This window comes from Pistacia vera, unplaced genomic scaffold, assembly GCF_008641045.1.
Source record: "Pistacia vera cultivar Batoury unplaced genomic scaffold, PisVer_v2 Contig1089, whole genome shotgun sequence".
NCBI lineage: Eukaryota > Viridiplantae > Streptophyta > Magnoliopsida > Sapindales > Anacardiaceae > Pistacia > Pistacia vera.
Window position 1 is genome coordinate 200,943 of NW_022195125.1, and position 21,856 is coordinate 222,798.

General features: G+C 35.8%; 1 protein-coding gene across 1 annotated transcript; it reads left to right on the forward strand.

Annotated features, from left to right (window-relative positions):
- The first annotated feature begins 17,577 nt into the window (after nucleotides 1–17,577).
- On the forward strand, nucleotides 17,578–21,135 carry LOC116135237 (amino acid permease 6-like). The gene is made up of 7 exons (XM_031420936.1): nucleotides 17,578–17,968; nucleotides 18,065–18,298; nucleotides 18,463–18,556; nucleotides 18,666–18,880; nucleotides 18,970–19,112; nucleotides 20,278–20,505; nucleotides 20,582–21,135. Exons 1-7 carry the CDS (start codon nucleotides 17,848–17,850, stop codon nucleotides 21,005–21,007), a joined length of 1,461 nt encoding a protein of 486 aa, XP_031276796.1. The 5' UTR covers nucleotides 17,578–17,847; the 3' UTR covers nucleotides 21,008–21,135.
- The last annotated feature ends 721 nt before the right edge of the window (nucleotides 21,136–21,856 follow it).

The following is a 21,856-nucleotide window of genomic DNA, read 5'->3' on the forward strand; positions in this document are numbered from 1 at the left end:
AAGTGGCTCTATTGCTATGAAGATGATTGAGGATTTTTGTGGTGGAAAAATGATGAAAGTATATTTCACAAATGGTTGGTCATTCATAAAGTGCCTCATCTCTAAGCTAGTGAACCCTTGCAAATGAAAATGTATCGTTCAATCAGGATCATGTGATTGACACGCATGACAGGAAATGTTAGGCCATTTTTTCACTTGCATTATTGCTTGTAATCACATCCAATCCTATTGAGTAGACAACTCCAAATATTGGTGAACGGTGTGGTATTTATCCTAAACAAAATATCATCCCAAATAATAACTTAAACTTAATCAGTTGTTTTAATGCATTTTCGTTGAATCAAAGCCGTATAAGGAAGACCATTGGGGTTCTTCGTTTAGTCATAGTCATTCATCAAAATGGAGATTCTGACAAACAAGGTTTGAACGCATATCCAAATTAAACGCTATGGAAATCTTTGCTTGATGGGGCACTTGAGGATTGACATAAAGTAGATGGGAGATGAAATCAATAATAGAGACATGAAATGAGACAAGTAGAGCAAAACGTGGTCCCTCATTAAAAAAATCGTACAGTCACAAGATCGGAAGAAATTAATTATGATAAGCAAATGACTCATACGTATCATGAATTAATCGTTTGTTAAAGAAGAGAACAAAACGCGTCTGGGTTGGAGCCTGGGGGCGGCTCGAGGTAAACTCGTGACCTCAAATTCAAAATGTTATTTTGCAATCCAAGTTGTGGCACGTAATAGCGGTGACGGGGACCCCCTTTTTTTTGTCTGCTTGTTGACTCTCTTTATTGAGCCATGCATATTTTAATAAAACGTATGATATTTGATTTCGTTTTTTCATGAAAATACGATTTGTGACGGGGACTCTTCGACCGACTTGAACATGGTTTCTGCTCCCGCTAATTATTGTGTTTTGTCATCTGCTTACCCACCATTCATAATTCTACGTCTTCCTTGTATTGGTTCAACAAAATCTTTCGCGGTTTATGTGTACCGTTGTTAAGACTGGAGATAGATTCAGTTTTTTCCAATTAAAGGGTTGTCGATAATGACAGTATATATGGTACTAATGTGTCTGCTAGTAAATGTTGTATATAAATCGACCTGTCATGATTTTTTTTTTTGGGTTCCGTGACAAGACACTTTTAACACGATGTCACACCGAGAAAAAGAAAGATATCACTGCGTTTGATCAAGAGGATATTAAATTATTGAAAAATTATATTACTAGAAGATTATTAGAAATTAAAAAAAAAATTATTTGATTAACCGGTAGACTTATTATATTAATATATTAATATGTTTGATTATAAAAACTAAATTTATAGGTATATTATTTAAATTATTGAATTGTCTTTTAATTAAATATTATTATTATTTAATATTGTTATTTAGATTATTATAACCCTTTACATTTAAAAATTTAGTAAAAATAACCCTATGATAAAAGTTTGGAAAATCAATAATACACCCACACCAACCTAGCCACTGCCTACCGCTTGCAACTTAACGATGCACGGAAGGCAAGAAACGGCCTCCGTGAGTTGTATGGCCATTTCCGGCCAAATATATGGTCTGGAAATAGACATATCGGCACACAGTGGCCCTTTCCAGCCTTCTGTGCACCGTTCTGATAGTGACAACGGTTGGCCGCTAGCGGTGGTTGCCGGTGGTGGCAAGTGGGTGGGGGTGGTGGCTTGTGTGGGCTACAATTTGTTTTGAATTCAAATGTAATTTTGTCAAAAAAGTTAATTAATTGGGGTGAATTAGTAAAAGCTATTTTCATGTAAATTAATTTAAAAATAAGGGTATTATTGTCCTAAAATTTTATTAATAAGGGATAGAATTGTAACCAAAAAAAATTACCTTAACAATCTTACAATACCTAAGAAAATTGAGGTAATCAGATTACCTCCAATATTACCAACAGTAACTACTATTAGTATTTAAAGATTACCGGAATCGTATATTACTTGACAACCAAACATGGTAATCAAGTAATATAAGATGACATAACTTTAGTAATCTCACATAACCCCTAACCAAACGCCCCCTTAAAGAAAAAAAGTTAAAGTTGTGTGTGAAAGATGTGGAATTGGCGAGGCCAAGAGTAGTGATCGAGAGAGAAAGATTGTCATGGCCAATCACCACTAGGTGGTCCAGCAGTCAACTAAGACTATTGAGTGAATTACTCAAGAGGTCTTGAGTTCGATCCACCTTGGATTGCTAATAGGGATGGTCATTGAAGGGATTTATCCGATTGTCAACTTCAAGACCCAAGAGAATTAGTTGAGGTGTGCGTAAATTGGCTCAAACACCTCGATCACAAAAAAAAAAAAAAAAAAAAAGACAGCATATGGCCAAGCTCTTGATGAATAGTGTGATCATATAATATACTTACTTCAAATGGTTTGGCGAATCCAAGACCAGCTCTTGATCTTGCTATCCCTACGACTACTGATGCACTGCTCCTTACAGTGACTCTCAAAATACTCCTCACTGCATCATTCCTAGACAAATTTTCAGAGATGATTTGATTAAATTGTTACCCGACTCTTGGGTGACGAGTTACGAGTCTCTTAAAAAAAGAAACTCTGGGGGTTTCTACAGAATCTACCATGCATGATAACAGTGACGAAACAACAACTATCAGATTTAAGTCTCCAGCAACTCCTAGTGCCCCACCTTTGAGTTTTCGACAAACTCAATTCATGATTACTCCGGTCATACCACTACAGCAGTACGGGAACCTGGATTTTTCATTCATTCATTTCAACAATCTGGTGCTCTTGTCTATCATCAATATGACCAATCACTGGTCACACTCCATTTGATCTTGACTGTTAATGCCTCGAAATGTCGTGATGATCCTATTTGGGAAATTGATGAGCATATCTTCCAAGACAAACTATTGAACCCAAAAAAAAAAAAAAAAAAAAAAAAAAAAAAAAAGCTTGCTACGTCACACAGATCTTCATTCCCGATTTGAAGACCATGATCCTGAGTTGGTCTTCTTGGTCAACCGTCTAGTAAATTTGACTATTATGTCAAATATTCTCCCCAGCCAGGCAAATTCACCATCCATTAATCCCTCATGGGACATCCCTCAAAACCCAACCCAAATCGTCTTTAAAAAACTACCAAACCTGCCAAATCCCCTTACTTCAAACACCTTTACCATGTTTCACAGTCTCTGCGGTGGATTGCAAAAGAACATAAACCAACCCATTCACCCCTTGCTCATACCCCACTGTTCAGTCCGTTATGATGATCCAATCCCCTGAGCCCTCAAAGACAGGACAACATTTCATTTAGACACAGATTTTTCTTCTCTTTAGGAACTGCCACTCAACAACAAGAGTTGTTCCTCCCAAAGCTATACAGCCTGATGGATCCACACGCAAACTCTCCAAGCTGAAGCAGTTCTCAATTGGCAGACTGAAAATGCTTTAGCCCAAAACAAAACCATTACCAGACTTGAACAAAAACTAGATTTAGTAGCTCATCAGGTGGACTCTCGTCTCAGAACCAAACTATGCTGATTTCTCGGCTACAAAAACAATTGACATCTCCAAAACGGATTGATCACTCCATCAGGAATTAATTCACATTTTCAGCACCTCTCATGGCTATTCAGCTCAGTTTCTCCAGAAGGAACAGAAATGAAGTCATTAAAAACCCAATGGCACGCCTTCAGCAGGAATATCTTAAGCAAAAACTCAGACAACCACAGACTTTCCCTGAAATGTCATTGGTACCAAACCCTTTTGACTCCACAACAACATGGCCACAACCCCTTTTTCCCCTTTCCAAAAATTAGTCAACCTTTGGTCTCACCTCATATACCTCTGGTGCTGTTCAAGCTTTTGGCAACATTGACAGTTATATGCCAAGCTTCGCAAAGAACGTGATGAAAAGATCAAGCTGGAACAAGACACAAGAAGCGAGAAAAGATTTCTACTAGACTGCAGCCCCCATCTGCTATATTCCTGACTCTTTCTCTCCAGTCACTCAGATCCTTCATCTCCTAAGCCTCATCGTCCTTTATCTAAAGATAAGCACCAATGCACATAATGATGATGGAAGACCGCCAACCTTCGCTAATCCTGACTCTTCAGAAAATCCCGCCTCTTCCAATTTTATGAGCTCTTTTTTTGAGACATGGCAGAAAGGCAACGTCTTACCGCTTCGGGTCTTCTCAGGATTCTCTATCTACCTTCCAAACAAAATCAGAAGCCGTATACCTTCGACTGATGAATCATTTGAAAGTGACTTTAACTCTGACTTCTGATCAACATCCTAATTTTATCCCCAACTGATGACCCATCAACCTGAATCGTCCAGACTACCTATTGTTTCTAAGGTCGATGATGATGCCTGAAGGTGATGATTCCATTCCAGACTCTCCGCCTATGTATCGACAATCTCGCCATACTATGGCTGAACGTGACTCTTATACAGCTTCAGCAAACTCCCACTTTTACCATCGAGATCTTCCTCCACATAATGAGAACTCGAATATATGAATTTCAGGCCTGGTTACAAGCTGAGATGCTGAAACCTAATGGCCAAGTCTTTACTGTACTTACGCAGTTTACAACTAGATTTGGTGGCATTCTCTGTGATTGGTAAAGTCTTCAAGAGTATAGACAAAATTTTTTCATCAAATGTCAGATATTAACCAAGCCTTGTATCTCCTGTATGATGAATTCTGTGGATTACCTCACCTTTACGAAAACCAGGTCAGAGAAGAATATTTTAAGATGCGATGCTGTTCTCTAAAAAGAAAGATCTTACAGCATTACAAAGAGTGGTAAAAATATATCATATACTTAGGGGTATGGATGATCCTAACTAAAGGTGGAAAAGTAACCCGCCCGGCCCGACCCGCGCGGGGGTTACAAGGTTGGCGGGCCGGGCCTAACCCGCCCACCAACAAAGGCAGGCCGGGTTAGGCCCGCCATTATGGAGAAATGGCTGGCCCAGCCCGGCCCGCCAACCCTAACCCCCGGGTTGCGCGCGGTCCGGGCCGGTTAGCTCGATTTTCTTATTTTTTTTGTTTTTTTTTATTTTTTTGTTTTTTTATTTAACTTTTCAAATAATAATTATAAATATAATTGTTTTTAGTTAACTTTTCAATTCAATATTCAATTCAATTCATTTTTTTTTTTTTTTTTTTGTTAACATTTCAATATTAATTCAATTTTAATACAATAAAATTGTAATATAAGAAAAATTAGACTTATTCATTTATCAAAAATAAAATAAGAAATTACAACAATTATTGCCTCGTTAAAAACCTCACCAAGAAACTCAATGGAAGAAAAACTTGGTAAAGAAAAAAGAATGCAATAATTGACAATTAATTTACAATATATTTTACAAAACAACTAATTTGGGGTGTTCACTAGGACCTCCCTCTCTGTTCATCTATATTACAAAATTGAAATGATTCACTAAAGTATTGTCGATAACCTCGTATTGATCTTGATGGCGCGATCGTTCCCAATCTCGAAGACATGTGAGGACTTCAATCATTTTTGGAGCAAGTTTAGTCCTCCTTTCATTTAAAATCCTTCCACTTGCACTAAATGTTTGTTCGGATGAGACGGTTGAGACAGGAGCAGCAAAACATCCAGGCAAGTCTTATAATACCGGAAAAATACATTTTATGGCTCTCCAATACTCTAAGATATCAAAGTGACCTGCTGGAAACATTTTGGGTTGCCAAATATTGTTGAAGTTCATTACTCTGCGACTCCATGGAAGACAATATATTAGTTTGTTATGGTGGTGCTTCTGAAAGGAGGTTGTGCTTCGGATTCGGGTCCTCTTCGGCCTTTCATGCATTCCAAGAGTATAAGTCTTCATTTGTTGTTTCTTCTGATACAACTTCTCTGGATATTTCGCCTCTTTGCGACTGCGGGTTCCCATACCTGTTTTCATATGAAATATACTTCGAAAAGACTATTTTTTACCTCTCCTATTTGATTGACTATGATTCGGTTTGTAAATTTTCACTTAAATTGTCAAAACCATTTTCTAAACGTGCTAATTTAATCTAGGATCAAATATAGCACCTAAACAATAAAGAAAATGAAGGGTTCCCAATTTTCAAAAAAAAAATTTGAATTGCCTTTATTGGTGCATTTAAAATTTCATTATCTTTGTTTTTTGTAAATAACTCGGAAATTTTATAATTGTATGTATTACCAATGGACTAGTAGGATAATACACACCAGAAAGTTGTAAAGTGGATTGGTAAAAACGTTTGAGAAAATATAAAATCTTTAGCTATCTTCCAATCATTTTCTATCAAATAATTAGGACCTTTATATTTTACAAAATAACTAATTATATAGCATAAGGTAAACATGAATCAAGCATTAAATAGTACTATTCCATCTAACAGGCATATCTAATGCAAAAGTTCTAGGAGACATATTTGATTTATACAGCTTATTGAATTCAGCATTTCCTTTATTACTACCAGTAATCCAAGCTAAAGATTCCCTAATTCTATCAATATTTTGTTTAGTTGTTTTCATACCACTTTTCACAATTAAATTAATAACATGACATGCACAACGTTGGTGAAAAAACTTCAAATTGTTATATAAAGGTATTTAATTTGAAAAAATCTATAGCTTACTATTAGAACTTGCATTATCTAAAGTTAATCTTATCACTTTATCAATAATACATAATCTTCTAAAACTTCAACAATTTATTATAGATTTCTAAACCACTATGATCCACATCATTAATCTAAATCCTAATAAAGATTTATTTAATTTAAATTCATTATCAAAATAATGACTAGTCATGCAAATATAATCTTGTTTAGCTCTACCACTCCAAATATCGGCAGTTAGAGCCACACTAATATGCATATGAAATTTATTTTTTAATTATAATTTCATTTTTCTAAACAATTTTTTTAAATCATTTCAGTTGCAGTTTTAGAATAACTTTTAAATCCTGAAAAAAATGAATTTTGAACAAATCTTTCAAATATTATCTTCTCATATTAATAGGTTGATCAGCTACAGCAATATATAAAGCTAACTGTTCCCTATATACATCAGAATTATAAGCCAAGTAGTACCCATATTAGTTATTTGAATTTGATTGCTTTCTCTATTCCATGTTGATTAATATGTTTTTACTGCCTTTTTAAAAGTACTAGTACCATTACCTGAATCAGCTTTATAAACATTTCCACAATATTTGCATCTTGCTTTCTTGACTTGAACGTCATTTTCTGTCTCGTAAAACTTGTCGAAATGCGCCCAAACGTCTAATGTGTGCCTGTCTTCGGTTTCAACGACAGTTGATGAACCCGTCTCAACTTGAGATGGAGTTGGACGAGGACGACGATTACGAGGACGACTTTTAGAACCACTGGGAGCTGTTGGAATCGACGGCATATTTTGAGGTGTATCAGATTCTGAGACTGGGATTGGGACAGCGGGACTATTTGAATCTGCTGCATTCATAGTAAAATCAGCGGGACTAGGACTAGGATAGTAGTTTTCTTCATCATTGAAATTGATGGGAGAGAAATATCTATCCATTGTAGTTGAAAAAAAAATTGATGTAAAAGAAATAAAAATTAAAGAAAGAGAATTGGAATATGGAATTTGGAATTTGGGAATTTGGAATTTGGAATTTGGAAAATTGGAAATATGAATTGAAAATTACAAAAACTAATAAAAATTAAAATAAGAGCAAATTGATAACAAAAAGATTAAGAGAATAAATGAATAATTTAGAGAATAGAGATTAGAGAATATGAGAGAATGAGAGAATTTGAGTTGTGAGAAAAATATGAGAGTTTAGGGCCAATTTATAGAAAAAAATGGGGAAAGAAAATGACGAAAAAGACCCCTCCAACGGCTATAAAACGGCTATATATCAAGGGTAAAAGGGTAATTTAAAAAATAAATTAATTTTACTTTTTTTTTTTAATTTATTTTTCGGCCAACCCGGTGGGCCAAGCCGCATGCAACCTGCCGGGTTGGCGGGCCTCCTGCAGAGAGGACAAAATAGCAACCCGCGAGCCGCCGGATTGCCATTTTGTAACCCGGCCCGCCCGGGGGTTGCTGGCGGGTTGGGTTCAACCCGGCCCGGTTTAAACCCTCTTTATTACGGGTCGGGTTAGGGTTGACCCGCCTAACCCAGCCCATTTGTTCCACCTCTAATCCTAACATGAAGTAAACCTTTTTGACATCAATTCCTGAATCCCTAAGTCATGAAGCAACCAAGCTTATGCAATCCCAGAACAAACAACTTAGATCCACTTCTCTTGGCGAAATTTATCAGTTTGTTATTCTTGCTCTGGAAAAGCTCTGTTCTCAAAAACAATTTTTTGATGATTATATGAAGCGTTCTAAACAACTGACAAAGGTTTGTCAACGACCAGACTTGCAAATTAAATGCAAATTAGATCGCTCATGTTCTTGTTCTACCAAGAAGAAGTTTCATTCTAGACGCATCAAGTTTTCTTCACCTAATGCTCCGACTAGACTCAAATTTCGACGTTTCAAGTACTGCAAGTTCCTTCGGAAAAGGAAATGCAAAGGCAAACGGTCTAATCGGTGTTATTTGTGCAACCACTCGGGTCATTTTGCCAAAAACTGTCCCAACAAGCCCAAGTAGTCAGCCAAAATGATGTAACAGCTTTCTCACCTCACCAATATCGATTTTTCTGATGATGATGTTGAAAGTTGGTTTTCAATGGATGAAGAACCCTCTTCAGACACCATTTTCCAGTTTGCAGCCACTGATACTGAGTTCTCTGATTCAGATGATTTTCACTATTTCTACCATATCCAACAAGCACCACAATCCCTTCCATCATTAGCCTTCTCATGTCACATACCTACAGCAAAAGTTCAGATCTTCCCCACCAAATCCTCTAAGCCCATTTCAGTTATAGCATTTTTTGATACAGGTGCTACTCGTACCATTATCAACCCTAAGATCCTCCCAGCCTCTCAGTGGAAACTTCATCAGGAGGTCTTCTACACGGCTAATAGTGAGACTTTCACTACTCATCTGATCAGTAAACCCATTAAAATCTAAATTTTTCCAGGATGTTTCACTTTTCATAAAGTTCTTGGCTCCGATTTACCGGGCAAAGACATGGTTCTGGGTTTTGATGTTTATTCTAAACTCAATAAACTTAGAATCCTCCCTGATGGTGTTCGGTACAAGATGTTTTTCCAATCCTGGACTACACAGCCTAATTTATTCCAGATTGAAGGCAATCCTATTGAGCAGATCAAGACCCAGCTTATTTCCCATTCTTGCGCAGATTCTCATGCTGATTTTCTCACTAAATGTGCTCATCCATTATGGAAGAATTCGGAATTCTTTATCCATCTTCCATTCATCAAGAGTGAAGATATCAATCCCACTAAAGCTAGTCATTCCGGCATGTCACCAGAACATCTCAGTCTCGTCCAACAAGAATGTACTCAGCTTTTATCTTAAGAATTGATTGATCCCATAGACTCTCAATGGGCTTGTGAAGCTTTTTATGTCAATAAACGGGCAGAACAGGCCAGAGGAAAACTCAGACTTGTTATCAATTATCAGCCCTTAAATTTCTTTCTCCGTGATGATAAATTTTCTCTACCTTCTAGACAAGTTCTTTTTGCAAATCTCTATAATGCAAAGATGTTTTCAAAATTTGATCTCAAAGCTGGATTTTGGCAACTTGGAATTCATCCTGATGATCGTCATAAGACTGCTTTTTGCATTCCCAATCAACACTACCAGTGGACAGTCATGCCTTTTGGACTCAAAGTCGCTCATTCCTTGTTTCAGAAAGCCATGACAAAGATTTTTGGCTCCTCTTCTGCATACATGTCTCATTTATATCGATGATATCCTTCTCTTTTCAAAAGATGAGGAATCTCATATACGTCTTCTTCGTGACTTTACTGATATCATCCACACTCATGGTATCATGTTCTCTGAGCAGAAAATGCAGTTAGGACAAACAAAGATTGATTTTCTTGGTATGGTGATTGCTGATGGCAAGTATGATCTTCAGCCTCATATTGCTAATGAATTGCAAAAATTCCCAGATGTTCTCACAACCAAGAAAGAAATACAACAATTCTTGGGAATTGCCAATTACATGCACTGTTTCATTCCCAACATTTCTCGTTTCACTACTCCACTTTCCTAGATGCTTAAGAAGAATCCTCCAGAGTGGTCTGAAAAGCAGACAAATGCAGTCAAGAGTCTCAAGCGCGCATCATTCCATACACAGCCGTTGAAGATTCCTTCTTTGGGGAAACGCATTCTTCAGACGGATGCTAGTGACACTCATTGGGGTGTAGTGCTTTTTGAACAAGATGTGATCAAGGTACAACATCTAGGTGGATACCAGAGTGGACAATTCAAACCACACCAGCAGCATTATCATTCCACTTTCATGGAAGTATTAGCAGTAAAAAATGCCATTGAACGGTTTGAATTCCACCTTGCTGGACATCATTTCTTTGTTGAAACGGATATGAAGTCTTTTGATCAAATGCTACGTTTCCACAAGAAAAAGGTTCCACATCAGCAGTTACTTCGCTGGGCAGAATGGTTCAGTAAATATTCCTTCACTGTCCAGCATATCAAAGGTCACACCAACACCATTGCAGATTATTTATCCAGACCTAAAACTAAACAAGTTGGTTTCATGAACCCTAGATCCAAACCTCTTCCATGTTTTATGTTCTAACCATTAACCCAGTCCAGTTCCTACTCATCATCCTCTTCACCAACCCATACTCCAGACGTACCTCCTGAATTTGATGACCTTGTTCAAACGCGTACCATTGATGAAAATGCTACCACCCTTATGTTTTCTTACCAACTTCAATGCATTGAAAAATGTGGTCAATCCATGTATGATATGTTAGGGGTCCATCCAGATTACCCATTTTCAAAAATTTGTTGTTTACCTCCAGGTCTTGATATCATATTTCCAGAAGAATTATTATGGTTCTTTTGGTATATGTTACACCAATACCACATTGCTATTCAATTCTCGATCCATCATATGTTGAAAATAATTTCCCAATACCAGTCAACCTCAACCTCTGAATTACGCTCTTTGATAACTGTTCTCCGATGGTTCAAATCCCTAGACAAATAGAAATCTGTGTTTGCTCACCAACTTGCCCGATACAAAGGTCCTATGTCTACCAACATGGCATGGTCTATAATGTTTTTTCACAGACATCACTCCATCAGGTCTAATGATCTATATTTTTCACAACATCAAGTCACATTTCATCGGTCTTATCCATATGACCTCATCCATAATATGTTTAATCATCCTGTTGAGACTAGATCAATTCAAAAAATCCTTTTTGAAAAAAATCAGATCATTCCAAATGCAATATGGCCATCTTTTCACGATGATGATCCGTGGGAACTCTTTCCTCTATACTTCACTGAGAAATTACTCAAAGCCAAACAGACATGCATACGTTCCATCAATGCTCAATTCGATACTAATTCAGATTATCCAAAATGGTGGTATCCAGACTCACAGCCCGATGCCGTGCAAGAAGAAAAACTTCAGCAGTCTCGTAATTACTATCTCCATAAATCTAGGCAACAACAATACATGCGTGCACAAAGTACATCTGCAAAGCAAACATCTCAGATTCCAGACATCTCTTCGAATACTCATCCAGATACATCTTTTCGACACATCCCTGCTGACTGGATTCAATCATGGGTTGTCTCGACTTCCAGGATGAAGACTCGTGGCACATTACCAACTTGTCAGATGATTAAAGACCTACGTGCCCTAAAATAAATAGTTGTGTCTTTTATGTAAAATAGGAGTGGACTAAATGGTAATTTTTCATTTCAATGTAATATCTCCTGTATCCTTTGTAAAAAGTCAAAAAGGTTAGTCTTGTATTTAATATCTCCTTTATGAGTGGTTGTATCTCTTTTATCTATAAATAAAGCCTTTTACCTTCTCGAGGGGAGGAGGAACTTTGTAAAACTTTGGTTTATCTCTCTCACTTTTCTCTCCCATATTTTCTCTACACTTCCATATTTTATCTACACATCTTTACTATAATTCTTCCATGTTTCTTTCCTATTGCTAACTTTTCCTCAATCTCAAGGATGTTGTAATACTCTGATAATGTTATAGATAATAAAAGATCTCATATATGCTTTTAATTTATGTTATTTAACATGTTTAATATCTATGTTCTTGTTCTTTATTTCTGTGCATGTTCTTTATTTATATTCATGTTCTCTATTTATGTGGTTGTTTAATATTCACTAGTCATTTTAGATGATGTTAGAAGCTGGGTGGGTGTACGTGTGTGTAGGATAAAAGGAGGGTCTTGATCATTATTTCGATCGATCGTTGTGTTGATTGGTTCTGCTTAGGTCGGCTATCATAGTTTTCCACATGCATAAACTCTATGGCTTCGTTTGGTTCAAAATTTGGGGGTTTTGGGAAAAGTTTTTTGAAAAAAGTTGAATTGGGCGGGTATTATGAGGTAGGATTTATAAATTAATAAAATACCCCCTATGTTTATCTTTTTACAAAATACCCCCTATAATAAAACATTAAAAGTTAACAAAAACACCCCTAACCCACCCTCAAATACCCCCAGCCGGCCACCACCACCGGAGGTGGCAGGAGTCGTCTTATCGGCGCATGACCGGCTGGATCTTGCCGGTCATGCGCCGCTATGGTCTTTTCCGGCCAGATCCACGGTGGATCTGGCCGTATTTGCTCTCAATGATGGCCAACTGTTAAGGCCAAAGATTTGGCCGTCAACGGCCAGATCTTTGGCCTTAGATCTGGCCTTTTCCGGCTAGATCCACCGTGGATCTGGTTGGANTCATTTTTTCATGAAAATACGATTTGTGACGGGGACTCTTCGACCGACTTGAACATGGTTTCTGCTCCCGCTAATTATTGTGTTTTGTCATCTGCTTACCCACCATTCATAATCCTACGTCTTCCTTGTATTGGTTCAACAAATGCTTACGCGGTTTATGTGTATTGTTGTTAAGACCGGAGATAGATTCAGTTTTTGGCAATTAAAGGGTTGTCGATAATGACAGTATATATAGTACTAAGGTGTCTGTTAGTAAATGTTGTGTATAAATCGACCTGTCATGAATTTTTATTTTTTTTTGGGTTCCGTGACAAGACACTTTTAACGCGATATAACTTCAAGAAAAAGAAAGGTGTCACAACCCTTTGGTGGAGAGAATATTAAATTATTAAAAAATTATATTACTATTTACTAGAAGATTATTGCGAATTTTTATAAAAGTGTGTTTGATTAGTTAGTGATGCCTTCCGTTAATATGTTTAATTATGAAAAATAAATTTATTAATGTGTTATTTAAATTTTGAATTGGTCTTTAATTAAATATTATTATTATTTAAATTATTATAATCTCTTACATTTAAAAACTTAGTAAAAATAATTCTATAATAAAAGTTTAAAAAATTAATAATGCACCCTCATCAACCTAGCCACTGTCAATGGCTGGCAACCTAACAGTGCACTGAAGGCAAGAAATGGCCTTCGTGAGCTGTATGGCCATTTCCCTCCAAAGATCTGGACAGGAAATGGCCATATCAGAACATGACGGTCATTTCCAACCTTTCGTGCGCCGTTCTGACAGCGATAGCGGCTGGCCGCCAGTGGCAGCAGGTGGGTAGGGGTGGTGGCTTGGGTGTGCTACAATTTGTTTTTAATTAAAGAGTAATTTTGTCCAAAAAAGTTAATTAATTTGGGTGAATTAGTAAAAGTTAGTTTCATGTAAATTAATTTAAAAATAAGAGTATTATTGTCCTAAAATTTTATTAAGAATGGATAGAATTGTAACAAAAAAAAGATTACCTTGACAATCTTATAATATCTAAGAAAATAGAGATAATCAGATTGCCTGAAATATTACAAATAAGAATTACTATTAGTATTTGAAGATTACCTGAATCTTATATTACTTGATAACCAAATGTGGTAATCAAGTAATATAAGATGACATAACCCTAGTAATCACATATAACCTCCAACCAAACGCCTTCTTATAGAAAAGAAGTTAAAGTTGTGTGTGAAAGATGTAGAATTGGTGAGGCCAAGAGTACTGATCGAGAGAGAAAGATTGCCATGGCTAATCATCACTAGGTGGTCCAACGGTTAACTAAGACTATTGAGTAAATTACTAAAAAAGTCTTGAATTCAATCCACCTTAGGTTGTTAATAGGGGTGATTACTGAAGGGATTTACTCGATTGTCAACTCAAAGCCCAAGAGAATTAGTTGAGGTATACATAAATTGGCTCAAACGTCTCAATCAGAAAAGAAAAGAAAGAAAAAAAAAAAAAAAACCATATGGCGGAGATCTTGATGAATGGTGTGATCATATAATTAATTAAATATTATTCCAAAGATATAAAATAATTTATCTACACAAGTAATTCTAAAATGCGTACGTGTCCGACTCTCTCATCATCCTAGTCACCTTGGGAGATGCTACAAAATCAAATTTACATAATATTTTATAAGAGGCATTTTATATAAGTAGATGCTAGTTGTCAAAAAATATTTATGCCAATCATATCTCAAAAGAATATCTGCATCAGGGTTTAATGTAATCACTACACCGTGGGCACGAGAATATTGAACTGGTGGAATATTTTATCTTTTGTGTGCCCCTAATATATTTTTACTTGGAGTACAAGACATTGGTGCATGAGTTTAATCCAGAGACAGTCAAATTAGGTTGGTGTCACAGTCTGAGAATGGATGCGAAATGCCCTTTCATTTGATTAGACCCCATAATTATAGCAGATTAATCGCACTAATCAATTCATATCTATAAGAAACAGCAACGTGATACTTGATCCTTTAGTGGACTTCCACTCCAACATAACTGCAAGATGGCTCACCATTTCAAGAAAGAATTGGCATCTCTTACAATAATGGTCAATTGGGATTTGGGGGTGCTGACATGTGTATGTAATATAAGAAAAATATAGTTTTTTTTTTTTTTTTTTTTTTTGAGATTATGAAAAATGCTAGAATTAATTTGTTCATTCTTTAACTAATCTTTCACAATTTTGAAACTGTTAATCGGGTAAGAACCTCAATTGTTACTCTTATTAGTGTCTGAATAGATTTGAACTAAAAAACTTTTGATTTTGCATTTTTATCATAAATCATTTAGTGATGGTTAAAATAATTTCAAAAGTAAAAATTAATAAAAACTTCAGAGGTTTATTAATTGCTCAATCACTTTGCAAGAGATGAGTCGTTCCTTACTTCCTTTACTAAAATCCAAAGTTTCTTAAAAATCCGAATCAATAGTCTTGAGCGAGTACTAGGAAATAAAATTTTACAAACTCTCGAGACCGAATAGGATTTACAATTTTTTTTTTTTTAATTAACATATTCCACGCACAACCAGAAGTCTTTGGTCAAGATTTAAAATATCAAGACGTGATATGGTCAGATTGAAATTAATATATATAAATATATAAAGCAGTATTAAGCGTGAATAAATTTGACTGTTTGAGAAAGGTCTCACAAACAGAAATGGAGAAATATATCCGATTTATTCTTCTATTGTTGGCTCACTTCTGTTAGCTCATGTATTATGAATATAATACATCCGTAACCCCAGTCATCCTGAAGAGGTTGACTTCATAAATCATGTCGATACGGTACCCGAGGACGCGGATAACATATGACAAACGGCAACCATCAGAGAAAATTACATATCAAATTAATAGTACAAGTACCTTCCCAGGATAGATTAATGACTTGCATTATCAATGAGAAATGAGTCAATTGCACGAGACTGTCATTTTCCTGCGGTTTGGATTATGCAGAATAATTGCTAGAGTTTGGTAAACCGCACCATCACCCATTTGCAGAATAAGATGCTGGTTTAAAACATTAATGCCTTCTCTATATATCCTGTCTCGATTATTTGATGGAGACATTTCTTAATTTTATTATTTCTTCTCAAGTTTGTTTTAATCAAGATAGAACTAGAGGTACAAAACTACAAATTAAACTATGAGGCATGAGCCCATGCATTTACATCGGTCCTGGTGAAGTTATAGGGAAGGCAAAAATAATTGACTTACTTATTATCTCCTTAAAGACAAACTTCTCATTTTAGGCTATAGGACAAGGAGTATCCATCCTGCTTTTATGGATTTAGCTTTATCAAAATTCTGTCAATTTTTGGACCTCGATCCAAGGTTAAGAGCAAATAGTCATATTAAATACCGGACTAACTAATTACACATATTTTTTTTTTTTTTTAAGGGTATTTGCGTTAACTCATGCATATTTCAACTAATCTTTTAAAGTTTTAAAACTATCGATCGGATAAGAATTTTAATAACTATTTCTATTAATACTCGAGAAAAGATTCGAACTTAAAATATATTGAATAATATATTTAAAAGTTTTTATTAAAGTACTCAATCACTCGAAGTAGTTAATAGTAAATTATTACATATCTAAAAACTTAGAATTTTGTTTTCAAATTTTGACTCAGAAAGAAATGAAGTGTGGTTTTGTTTTCATTATTGGATGATATTTTGGTGGCACATACTATTGACTCATCAACGGTCCACCAGCAGGAAAAGTCATTTATTGTACTTTCAGACTCCCAAGAGTTGTTTCCTATTTTATTTTTTAAAACAGGAAAAAAAAAAAAAAAAAAGGTTAAAAGTTGACGATAATATGTAGGATTGGTTACTGAATTTCTACGCAAATTATACAGAATATGGCATGCCTAGTTGCTTCTATGAACAATGGACCATTTAGTTTACAAACTCAATTCAACTTAAAAATATTGAAGGGAATTAGAACAAATTTATGTAATTAGGAATCTTTCTTCTGAATTAGGTAAGTTAAAGCATTGAAGATGGTTTTTGCACGACCGGAATAATAGAAAAGGACAAATTAGAAAGAGGATTAATTTAGTCACACGTGGATAATATTCTCAGTCTGATGGTTATGTTTCAGGAGGAAAATCAACATTAGTCATTCACATGGCGGAAGCAAATAGAATTACGGATGCTTAATTTGAAGAATTTGGATATTATTCAGAGGAGATCAGGAACTTTCGGTACAAGTTCTGCAAAGTCTAGGGGAGGTTGATCTTACCTTGAATTGAAGTGATGACACCATAATTCACTTACATCACAATCTCTTAGAAGTGATCCACAGAGATTTAAATTTCGTGTTGTTTTAAAAGTGTGAACGGAAAAAGTAACCGACTTTATCAAAATTATGAGGAAGCAGTCAAACATTAGGTTTCACATTTCTTTCCCCAGTGAACAGCTGGCTATTGTATAAAGCCAAATAATCAATGGATGGACAAAAGAAAGCCAGAAAGAAATTGTGTGGGGACCAAAATGAGATTAGAAAGAAGACTAAAACACAGCCACCACTTAAGGTGCTGCTGACCACTGTTCCTATATAAGTCCAATCTAAGCCCTTGTTCTTAGGCATAGCTAGAGTGTTTTCTTTTTTTATATATACAATGAATTGATTGACCTTGTCAAATATTATATATACCTGAGAAACGGCTCCTTGAAACCATACCCGGCTAATGCTATTTGTTTTACACATACGATACTACCATTGACTTTGTTAGTCCTCACTACCCATTTTCCAACTCATATTTTCTCGACTATTTGCCTTCTTCAATATATAATTTTACTTCTTTCGTTTTCACTTTAGTATTCAGTATTCACATCTTACTTCGTTAACCATTTCAGTTCAAGCAACTCAAAGAGAGATATGGCTAGCGATACGCAGAAGAACACTATGTTTATTGAACAACAAGACCCTGAAACCTATCATCAGAACGGTGATATTCGCAAGAACTTTCTTGACGATGATGGTCGAGAAAAAAGAACTGGTATATATATATATATATTTCATTTTCTTATTTAAACGTGAACATATATGTTAATTGGTTTCAATAGTTTATAAACTTATGTTTTGAACATTGAAGGAACTTGGGTAACTGCTAGTGCCCATATCATAACGGCTGTGATTGGTTCTGGAGTTCTATCTTTGGCATGGGCCATAGCTCAGCTCGGTTGGGTAGCTGGACCAGCCATTCTCATGGCTTTCTCATTCATCACATATTTTACGTCCACTTTGCTCGCCGATTGCTACAGGTCTCCTGATCCTATTACCGGAGAGAGAAATTACACCTACATGGATGTCGTGAGAGCCAATTTAGGTCGGTTGCTTAGTCTTCTTCAAACTTTCAAACTTCTCTTTTTGACTAACCTGCTATTTGATTAAGACTACTAGTTCCAACATCATTTTCATAATTACAACGTGCAAGTGTTTCAATAGATTACCTCAAATTCTCAACTTTATTTTTTTCTTTTTCTTTTCTAGGAGGTCGGAAAGTTCAGCTCTGTGGATTGGCTCAGTATGGAAATCTCATTGGAGTTACAGTTGGCTATACCATCACTGCGTCTATCAGTATGGTGTAAGTAGTCAACAAGAAACTTAGAAGTTTCAAGCCATTGAATGGCACAATAGTATATTGTTCTTGTTAATTAATTACGAAATTGTTTGTTTCCATGCCTCGTTATCAGGGCTGTCAAAAGGTCAAATTGTTTCCACAAACATGGACACGATGTGAAGTGCTCCACATCAAACAATCCCTTCATGATTATCTTTGCCTGCATTCAGATTGTTCTTAGCCAAATACCAAACTTCCACAAGCTATCATGGCTCTCAATTATGGCCGCCATTATGTCTTTTGCTTATTCCTCCATAGGTCTTGGCCTCTCCATAGCCAAAGCTGCAGGTAAAAATAAGAATTATTCATGAATAAACTATGTGAATTGTTTTTAATTTAATTAAATCTAATGAGAGGATTCATGCATGAATGTGAAGATGGGTCGCACGCAAGAACAACTCTAACGGGAACCACAGTTGGGGTAGACGTGACGGCATCGGAGAAGGTTTGGAGAGCATTCCAGGCAATGGGAGATATGGCCTTTGCTTACGCTTTCTCTACTGTGCTCGTTGAAATTCAGGTAAGTTCCTTTCAACATTTACATACTATTCATATTTAGTAGTACATGAGCACATGCATGCATCCATGAAGGGTTGGTTTTGTTTGAATAAAAGATCTTAAAACATTATCAACTTGAAATGCGTGCCTCAGTAAATGCCAACATGGCATGATCTTTAAAAATTTGATGTCTGACAGGTTCTACCTAACATCATGTTAGGCAAATCTTAATTGAAGAGGACAAAATGAAATCTTTCTTTGATGAAATGTCTAAAGCTTATTAGCGTAGAAAATATACTGCATTAAACTATTGAATAGATTATGATTAATTTACAAAAATGAGTGTCTGTCTTTTTGGTGGCGTTTCAAACTATACGGCCCCTAATAGTCGGGGGAAAGTTGCAAAATCAAAATTAAACTTTTTAATGAATCAGCGGAGAGATGTGTGAATGAAGCCCAAGTGTCGTGAAGAACAGTAACGAAGTTTAGATAAGGTTCAACTTGAAAAGTACGCGGACTTTGTGAAGAAGCAACGGTCACAAAAAGTTTATTTAGTCTTACTGTTGTGATGATGGAAGGGATAATTATAAACTACAAAGATTCCTATGGACCACGAAATCGGTGGACCAGCATCAATAGATTTTGGTCCACTGATTGTGGTAGCCTTTTCAGAAGCCTACTTTGGAGTCTTCCTTAATCCACCATGCTTTTATCTGTGTATCTGCAATCATACAACTGTTAGCAGAGGATTGTTTTGTCCCATCCTAATTCCTATCTAGTCATTCGCAAATCGTCTTGTCTCCAAGAATCACTTTATTGAACAGAACTGAATGGACTAGTTCCAACCTTACAGGGGCCTTCTCTCTTTATTTTTTATCTTTTTGAAGGTACACGGACCATAGCAGAACCGCGATTTGTAACCCAAAAGATTGGGTTCGCGGTGAAAAATATTTTCTCCTTTTCTTTGAGTAATTGGTTCTTTAAATTTGTAGAATATTTAATAAATTAGAGGAATTAATTAAGGTATATACAAATTAACACGGATACTACGGTTATAAAAAATAAAATAAAAAAATCATTATTTGTTTCTTTAATTGATATTAAATCTTTTTAATGTCAAAATACTTTAATCCTTTGTTTCTTGGCCCAAATATAAATTGATCGTTAAAACTCATATGATTTTACAGGACACATTGAAGTCGAGTCCACCAGAGAACAAATCCATGAAAAGGGCAAGTGCTGCTGGTGTCTTAACCACGACGGTGTTCTATGTAATGTGTGGTTGCATTGGTTATTTAGCATTTGGAAATAACGCACCTGGAAATTTCCTCACTGGTTTCGGATTCTATGAGCCTTTTTGGTTGATTGATTTGGCAAATGTGTGCATTGCTATACATCTAATTGGTGCTTACCAGGTAAATTCATGAAAAATTACATTAGAAATTAAAATGTATACAATTTGCAGTTGTGACATGATCTTAATATCCACAGGTTTTCTGCCAACCCCTATTCGGATTCGTGGAGAAATGGAGTCACAAACGCTGGCCAGAAAGCAACTTCATAAATACTGAGCATGGTGTTAACATTCCCTTTTTGGGTTTATATTATGTAAACATGTTCAGGTTGGTGTGGAGAACAATATATGTTATTGTGACATCGGTGCTAGCCATGATATTCCCATTCTTCAATGACTTCGTCGGTCTTATTGGAGCGGCTTCATTCTGGCCATTGACGGTTTATTTCCCCGTAGAGATGTACATTGCCCGGACCAAAATGAAGAAATTTTCCTTCACCTGGGTATGGATGAAAATACTAATTTGGACCTGCTTAATAGTATCACTTCTTGCTCTTGCTGGATCCGTTCAAGGTCTCATCCAAAGTCTCAAGACATACAAGCCCTTCCAAACTGAGCAATAATCCTCTAAAGTAACCTTCCTGTGATGCATATGTACTATTTATAACATACAAATAATTTCACGGGTTTGTAAGTTGTAACTGATTTTCTTGAACTCCTAGAGGAAGTAAAAGGTTGCCAGCCGCAGCTCCATGATATATGAACAAATACTTTTTTGCCATTTTGTCATATAATAAAGATTGGCTCACAATTTAATTTTACAAACTTTCTCTTACAACTTCAATATGCTAACTCGCAATTAGATAAACAGGCTCATTGCAAACTGTGACATCAAGATTGTAAAAGAAAGTTTGTAAAATTAAATTGTAAGTATAATATTACCCTTTACAATATCGTCAATTGTAGTAAATGGAAAAACCTAGTACTGAAAATTATAAGAGAAAGTTTGTAAGATTGAATGGAAAAGCTACAGTACTGAAAAAGTGAAAGTTCTGTTTCTGACTCAAAACCTCCGTTCTCTAGAACACTCATTTAGTAGGGGAGTAAGCAAATTTAACATGCAACCATAAGTTTGCGAAAAGTTTCGGCTATCATTCAAGCAAAATATTTCAGTAGAAGTAAAAATAGCTGAGTAGCTGTGTCTCCCGATCATCTTTCAAATAACTTAACATAGTAATTCCAATGTACTAAAAGAAATAACAGGATCACAAATAAGTACACCAATGTGACTAACTCAGCATGAGCTATAATATTTTCCTTGATGTTACTTAGAAGTTCAATCGATACAATGTTTATGTTAGTCCAAAGATTGTTTCTTTCCAGCGTGTCTAAGACCTGAGATACAATCTGATCGACATTCAAGTGAGATGGGAGGGGAATGCTTTCTATAATGGGACTACTAAGTTAATAAA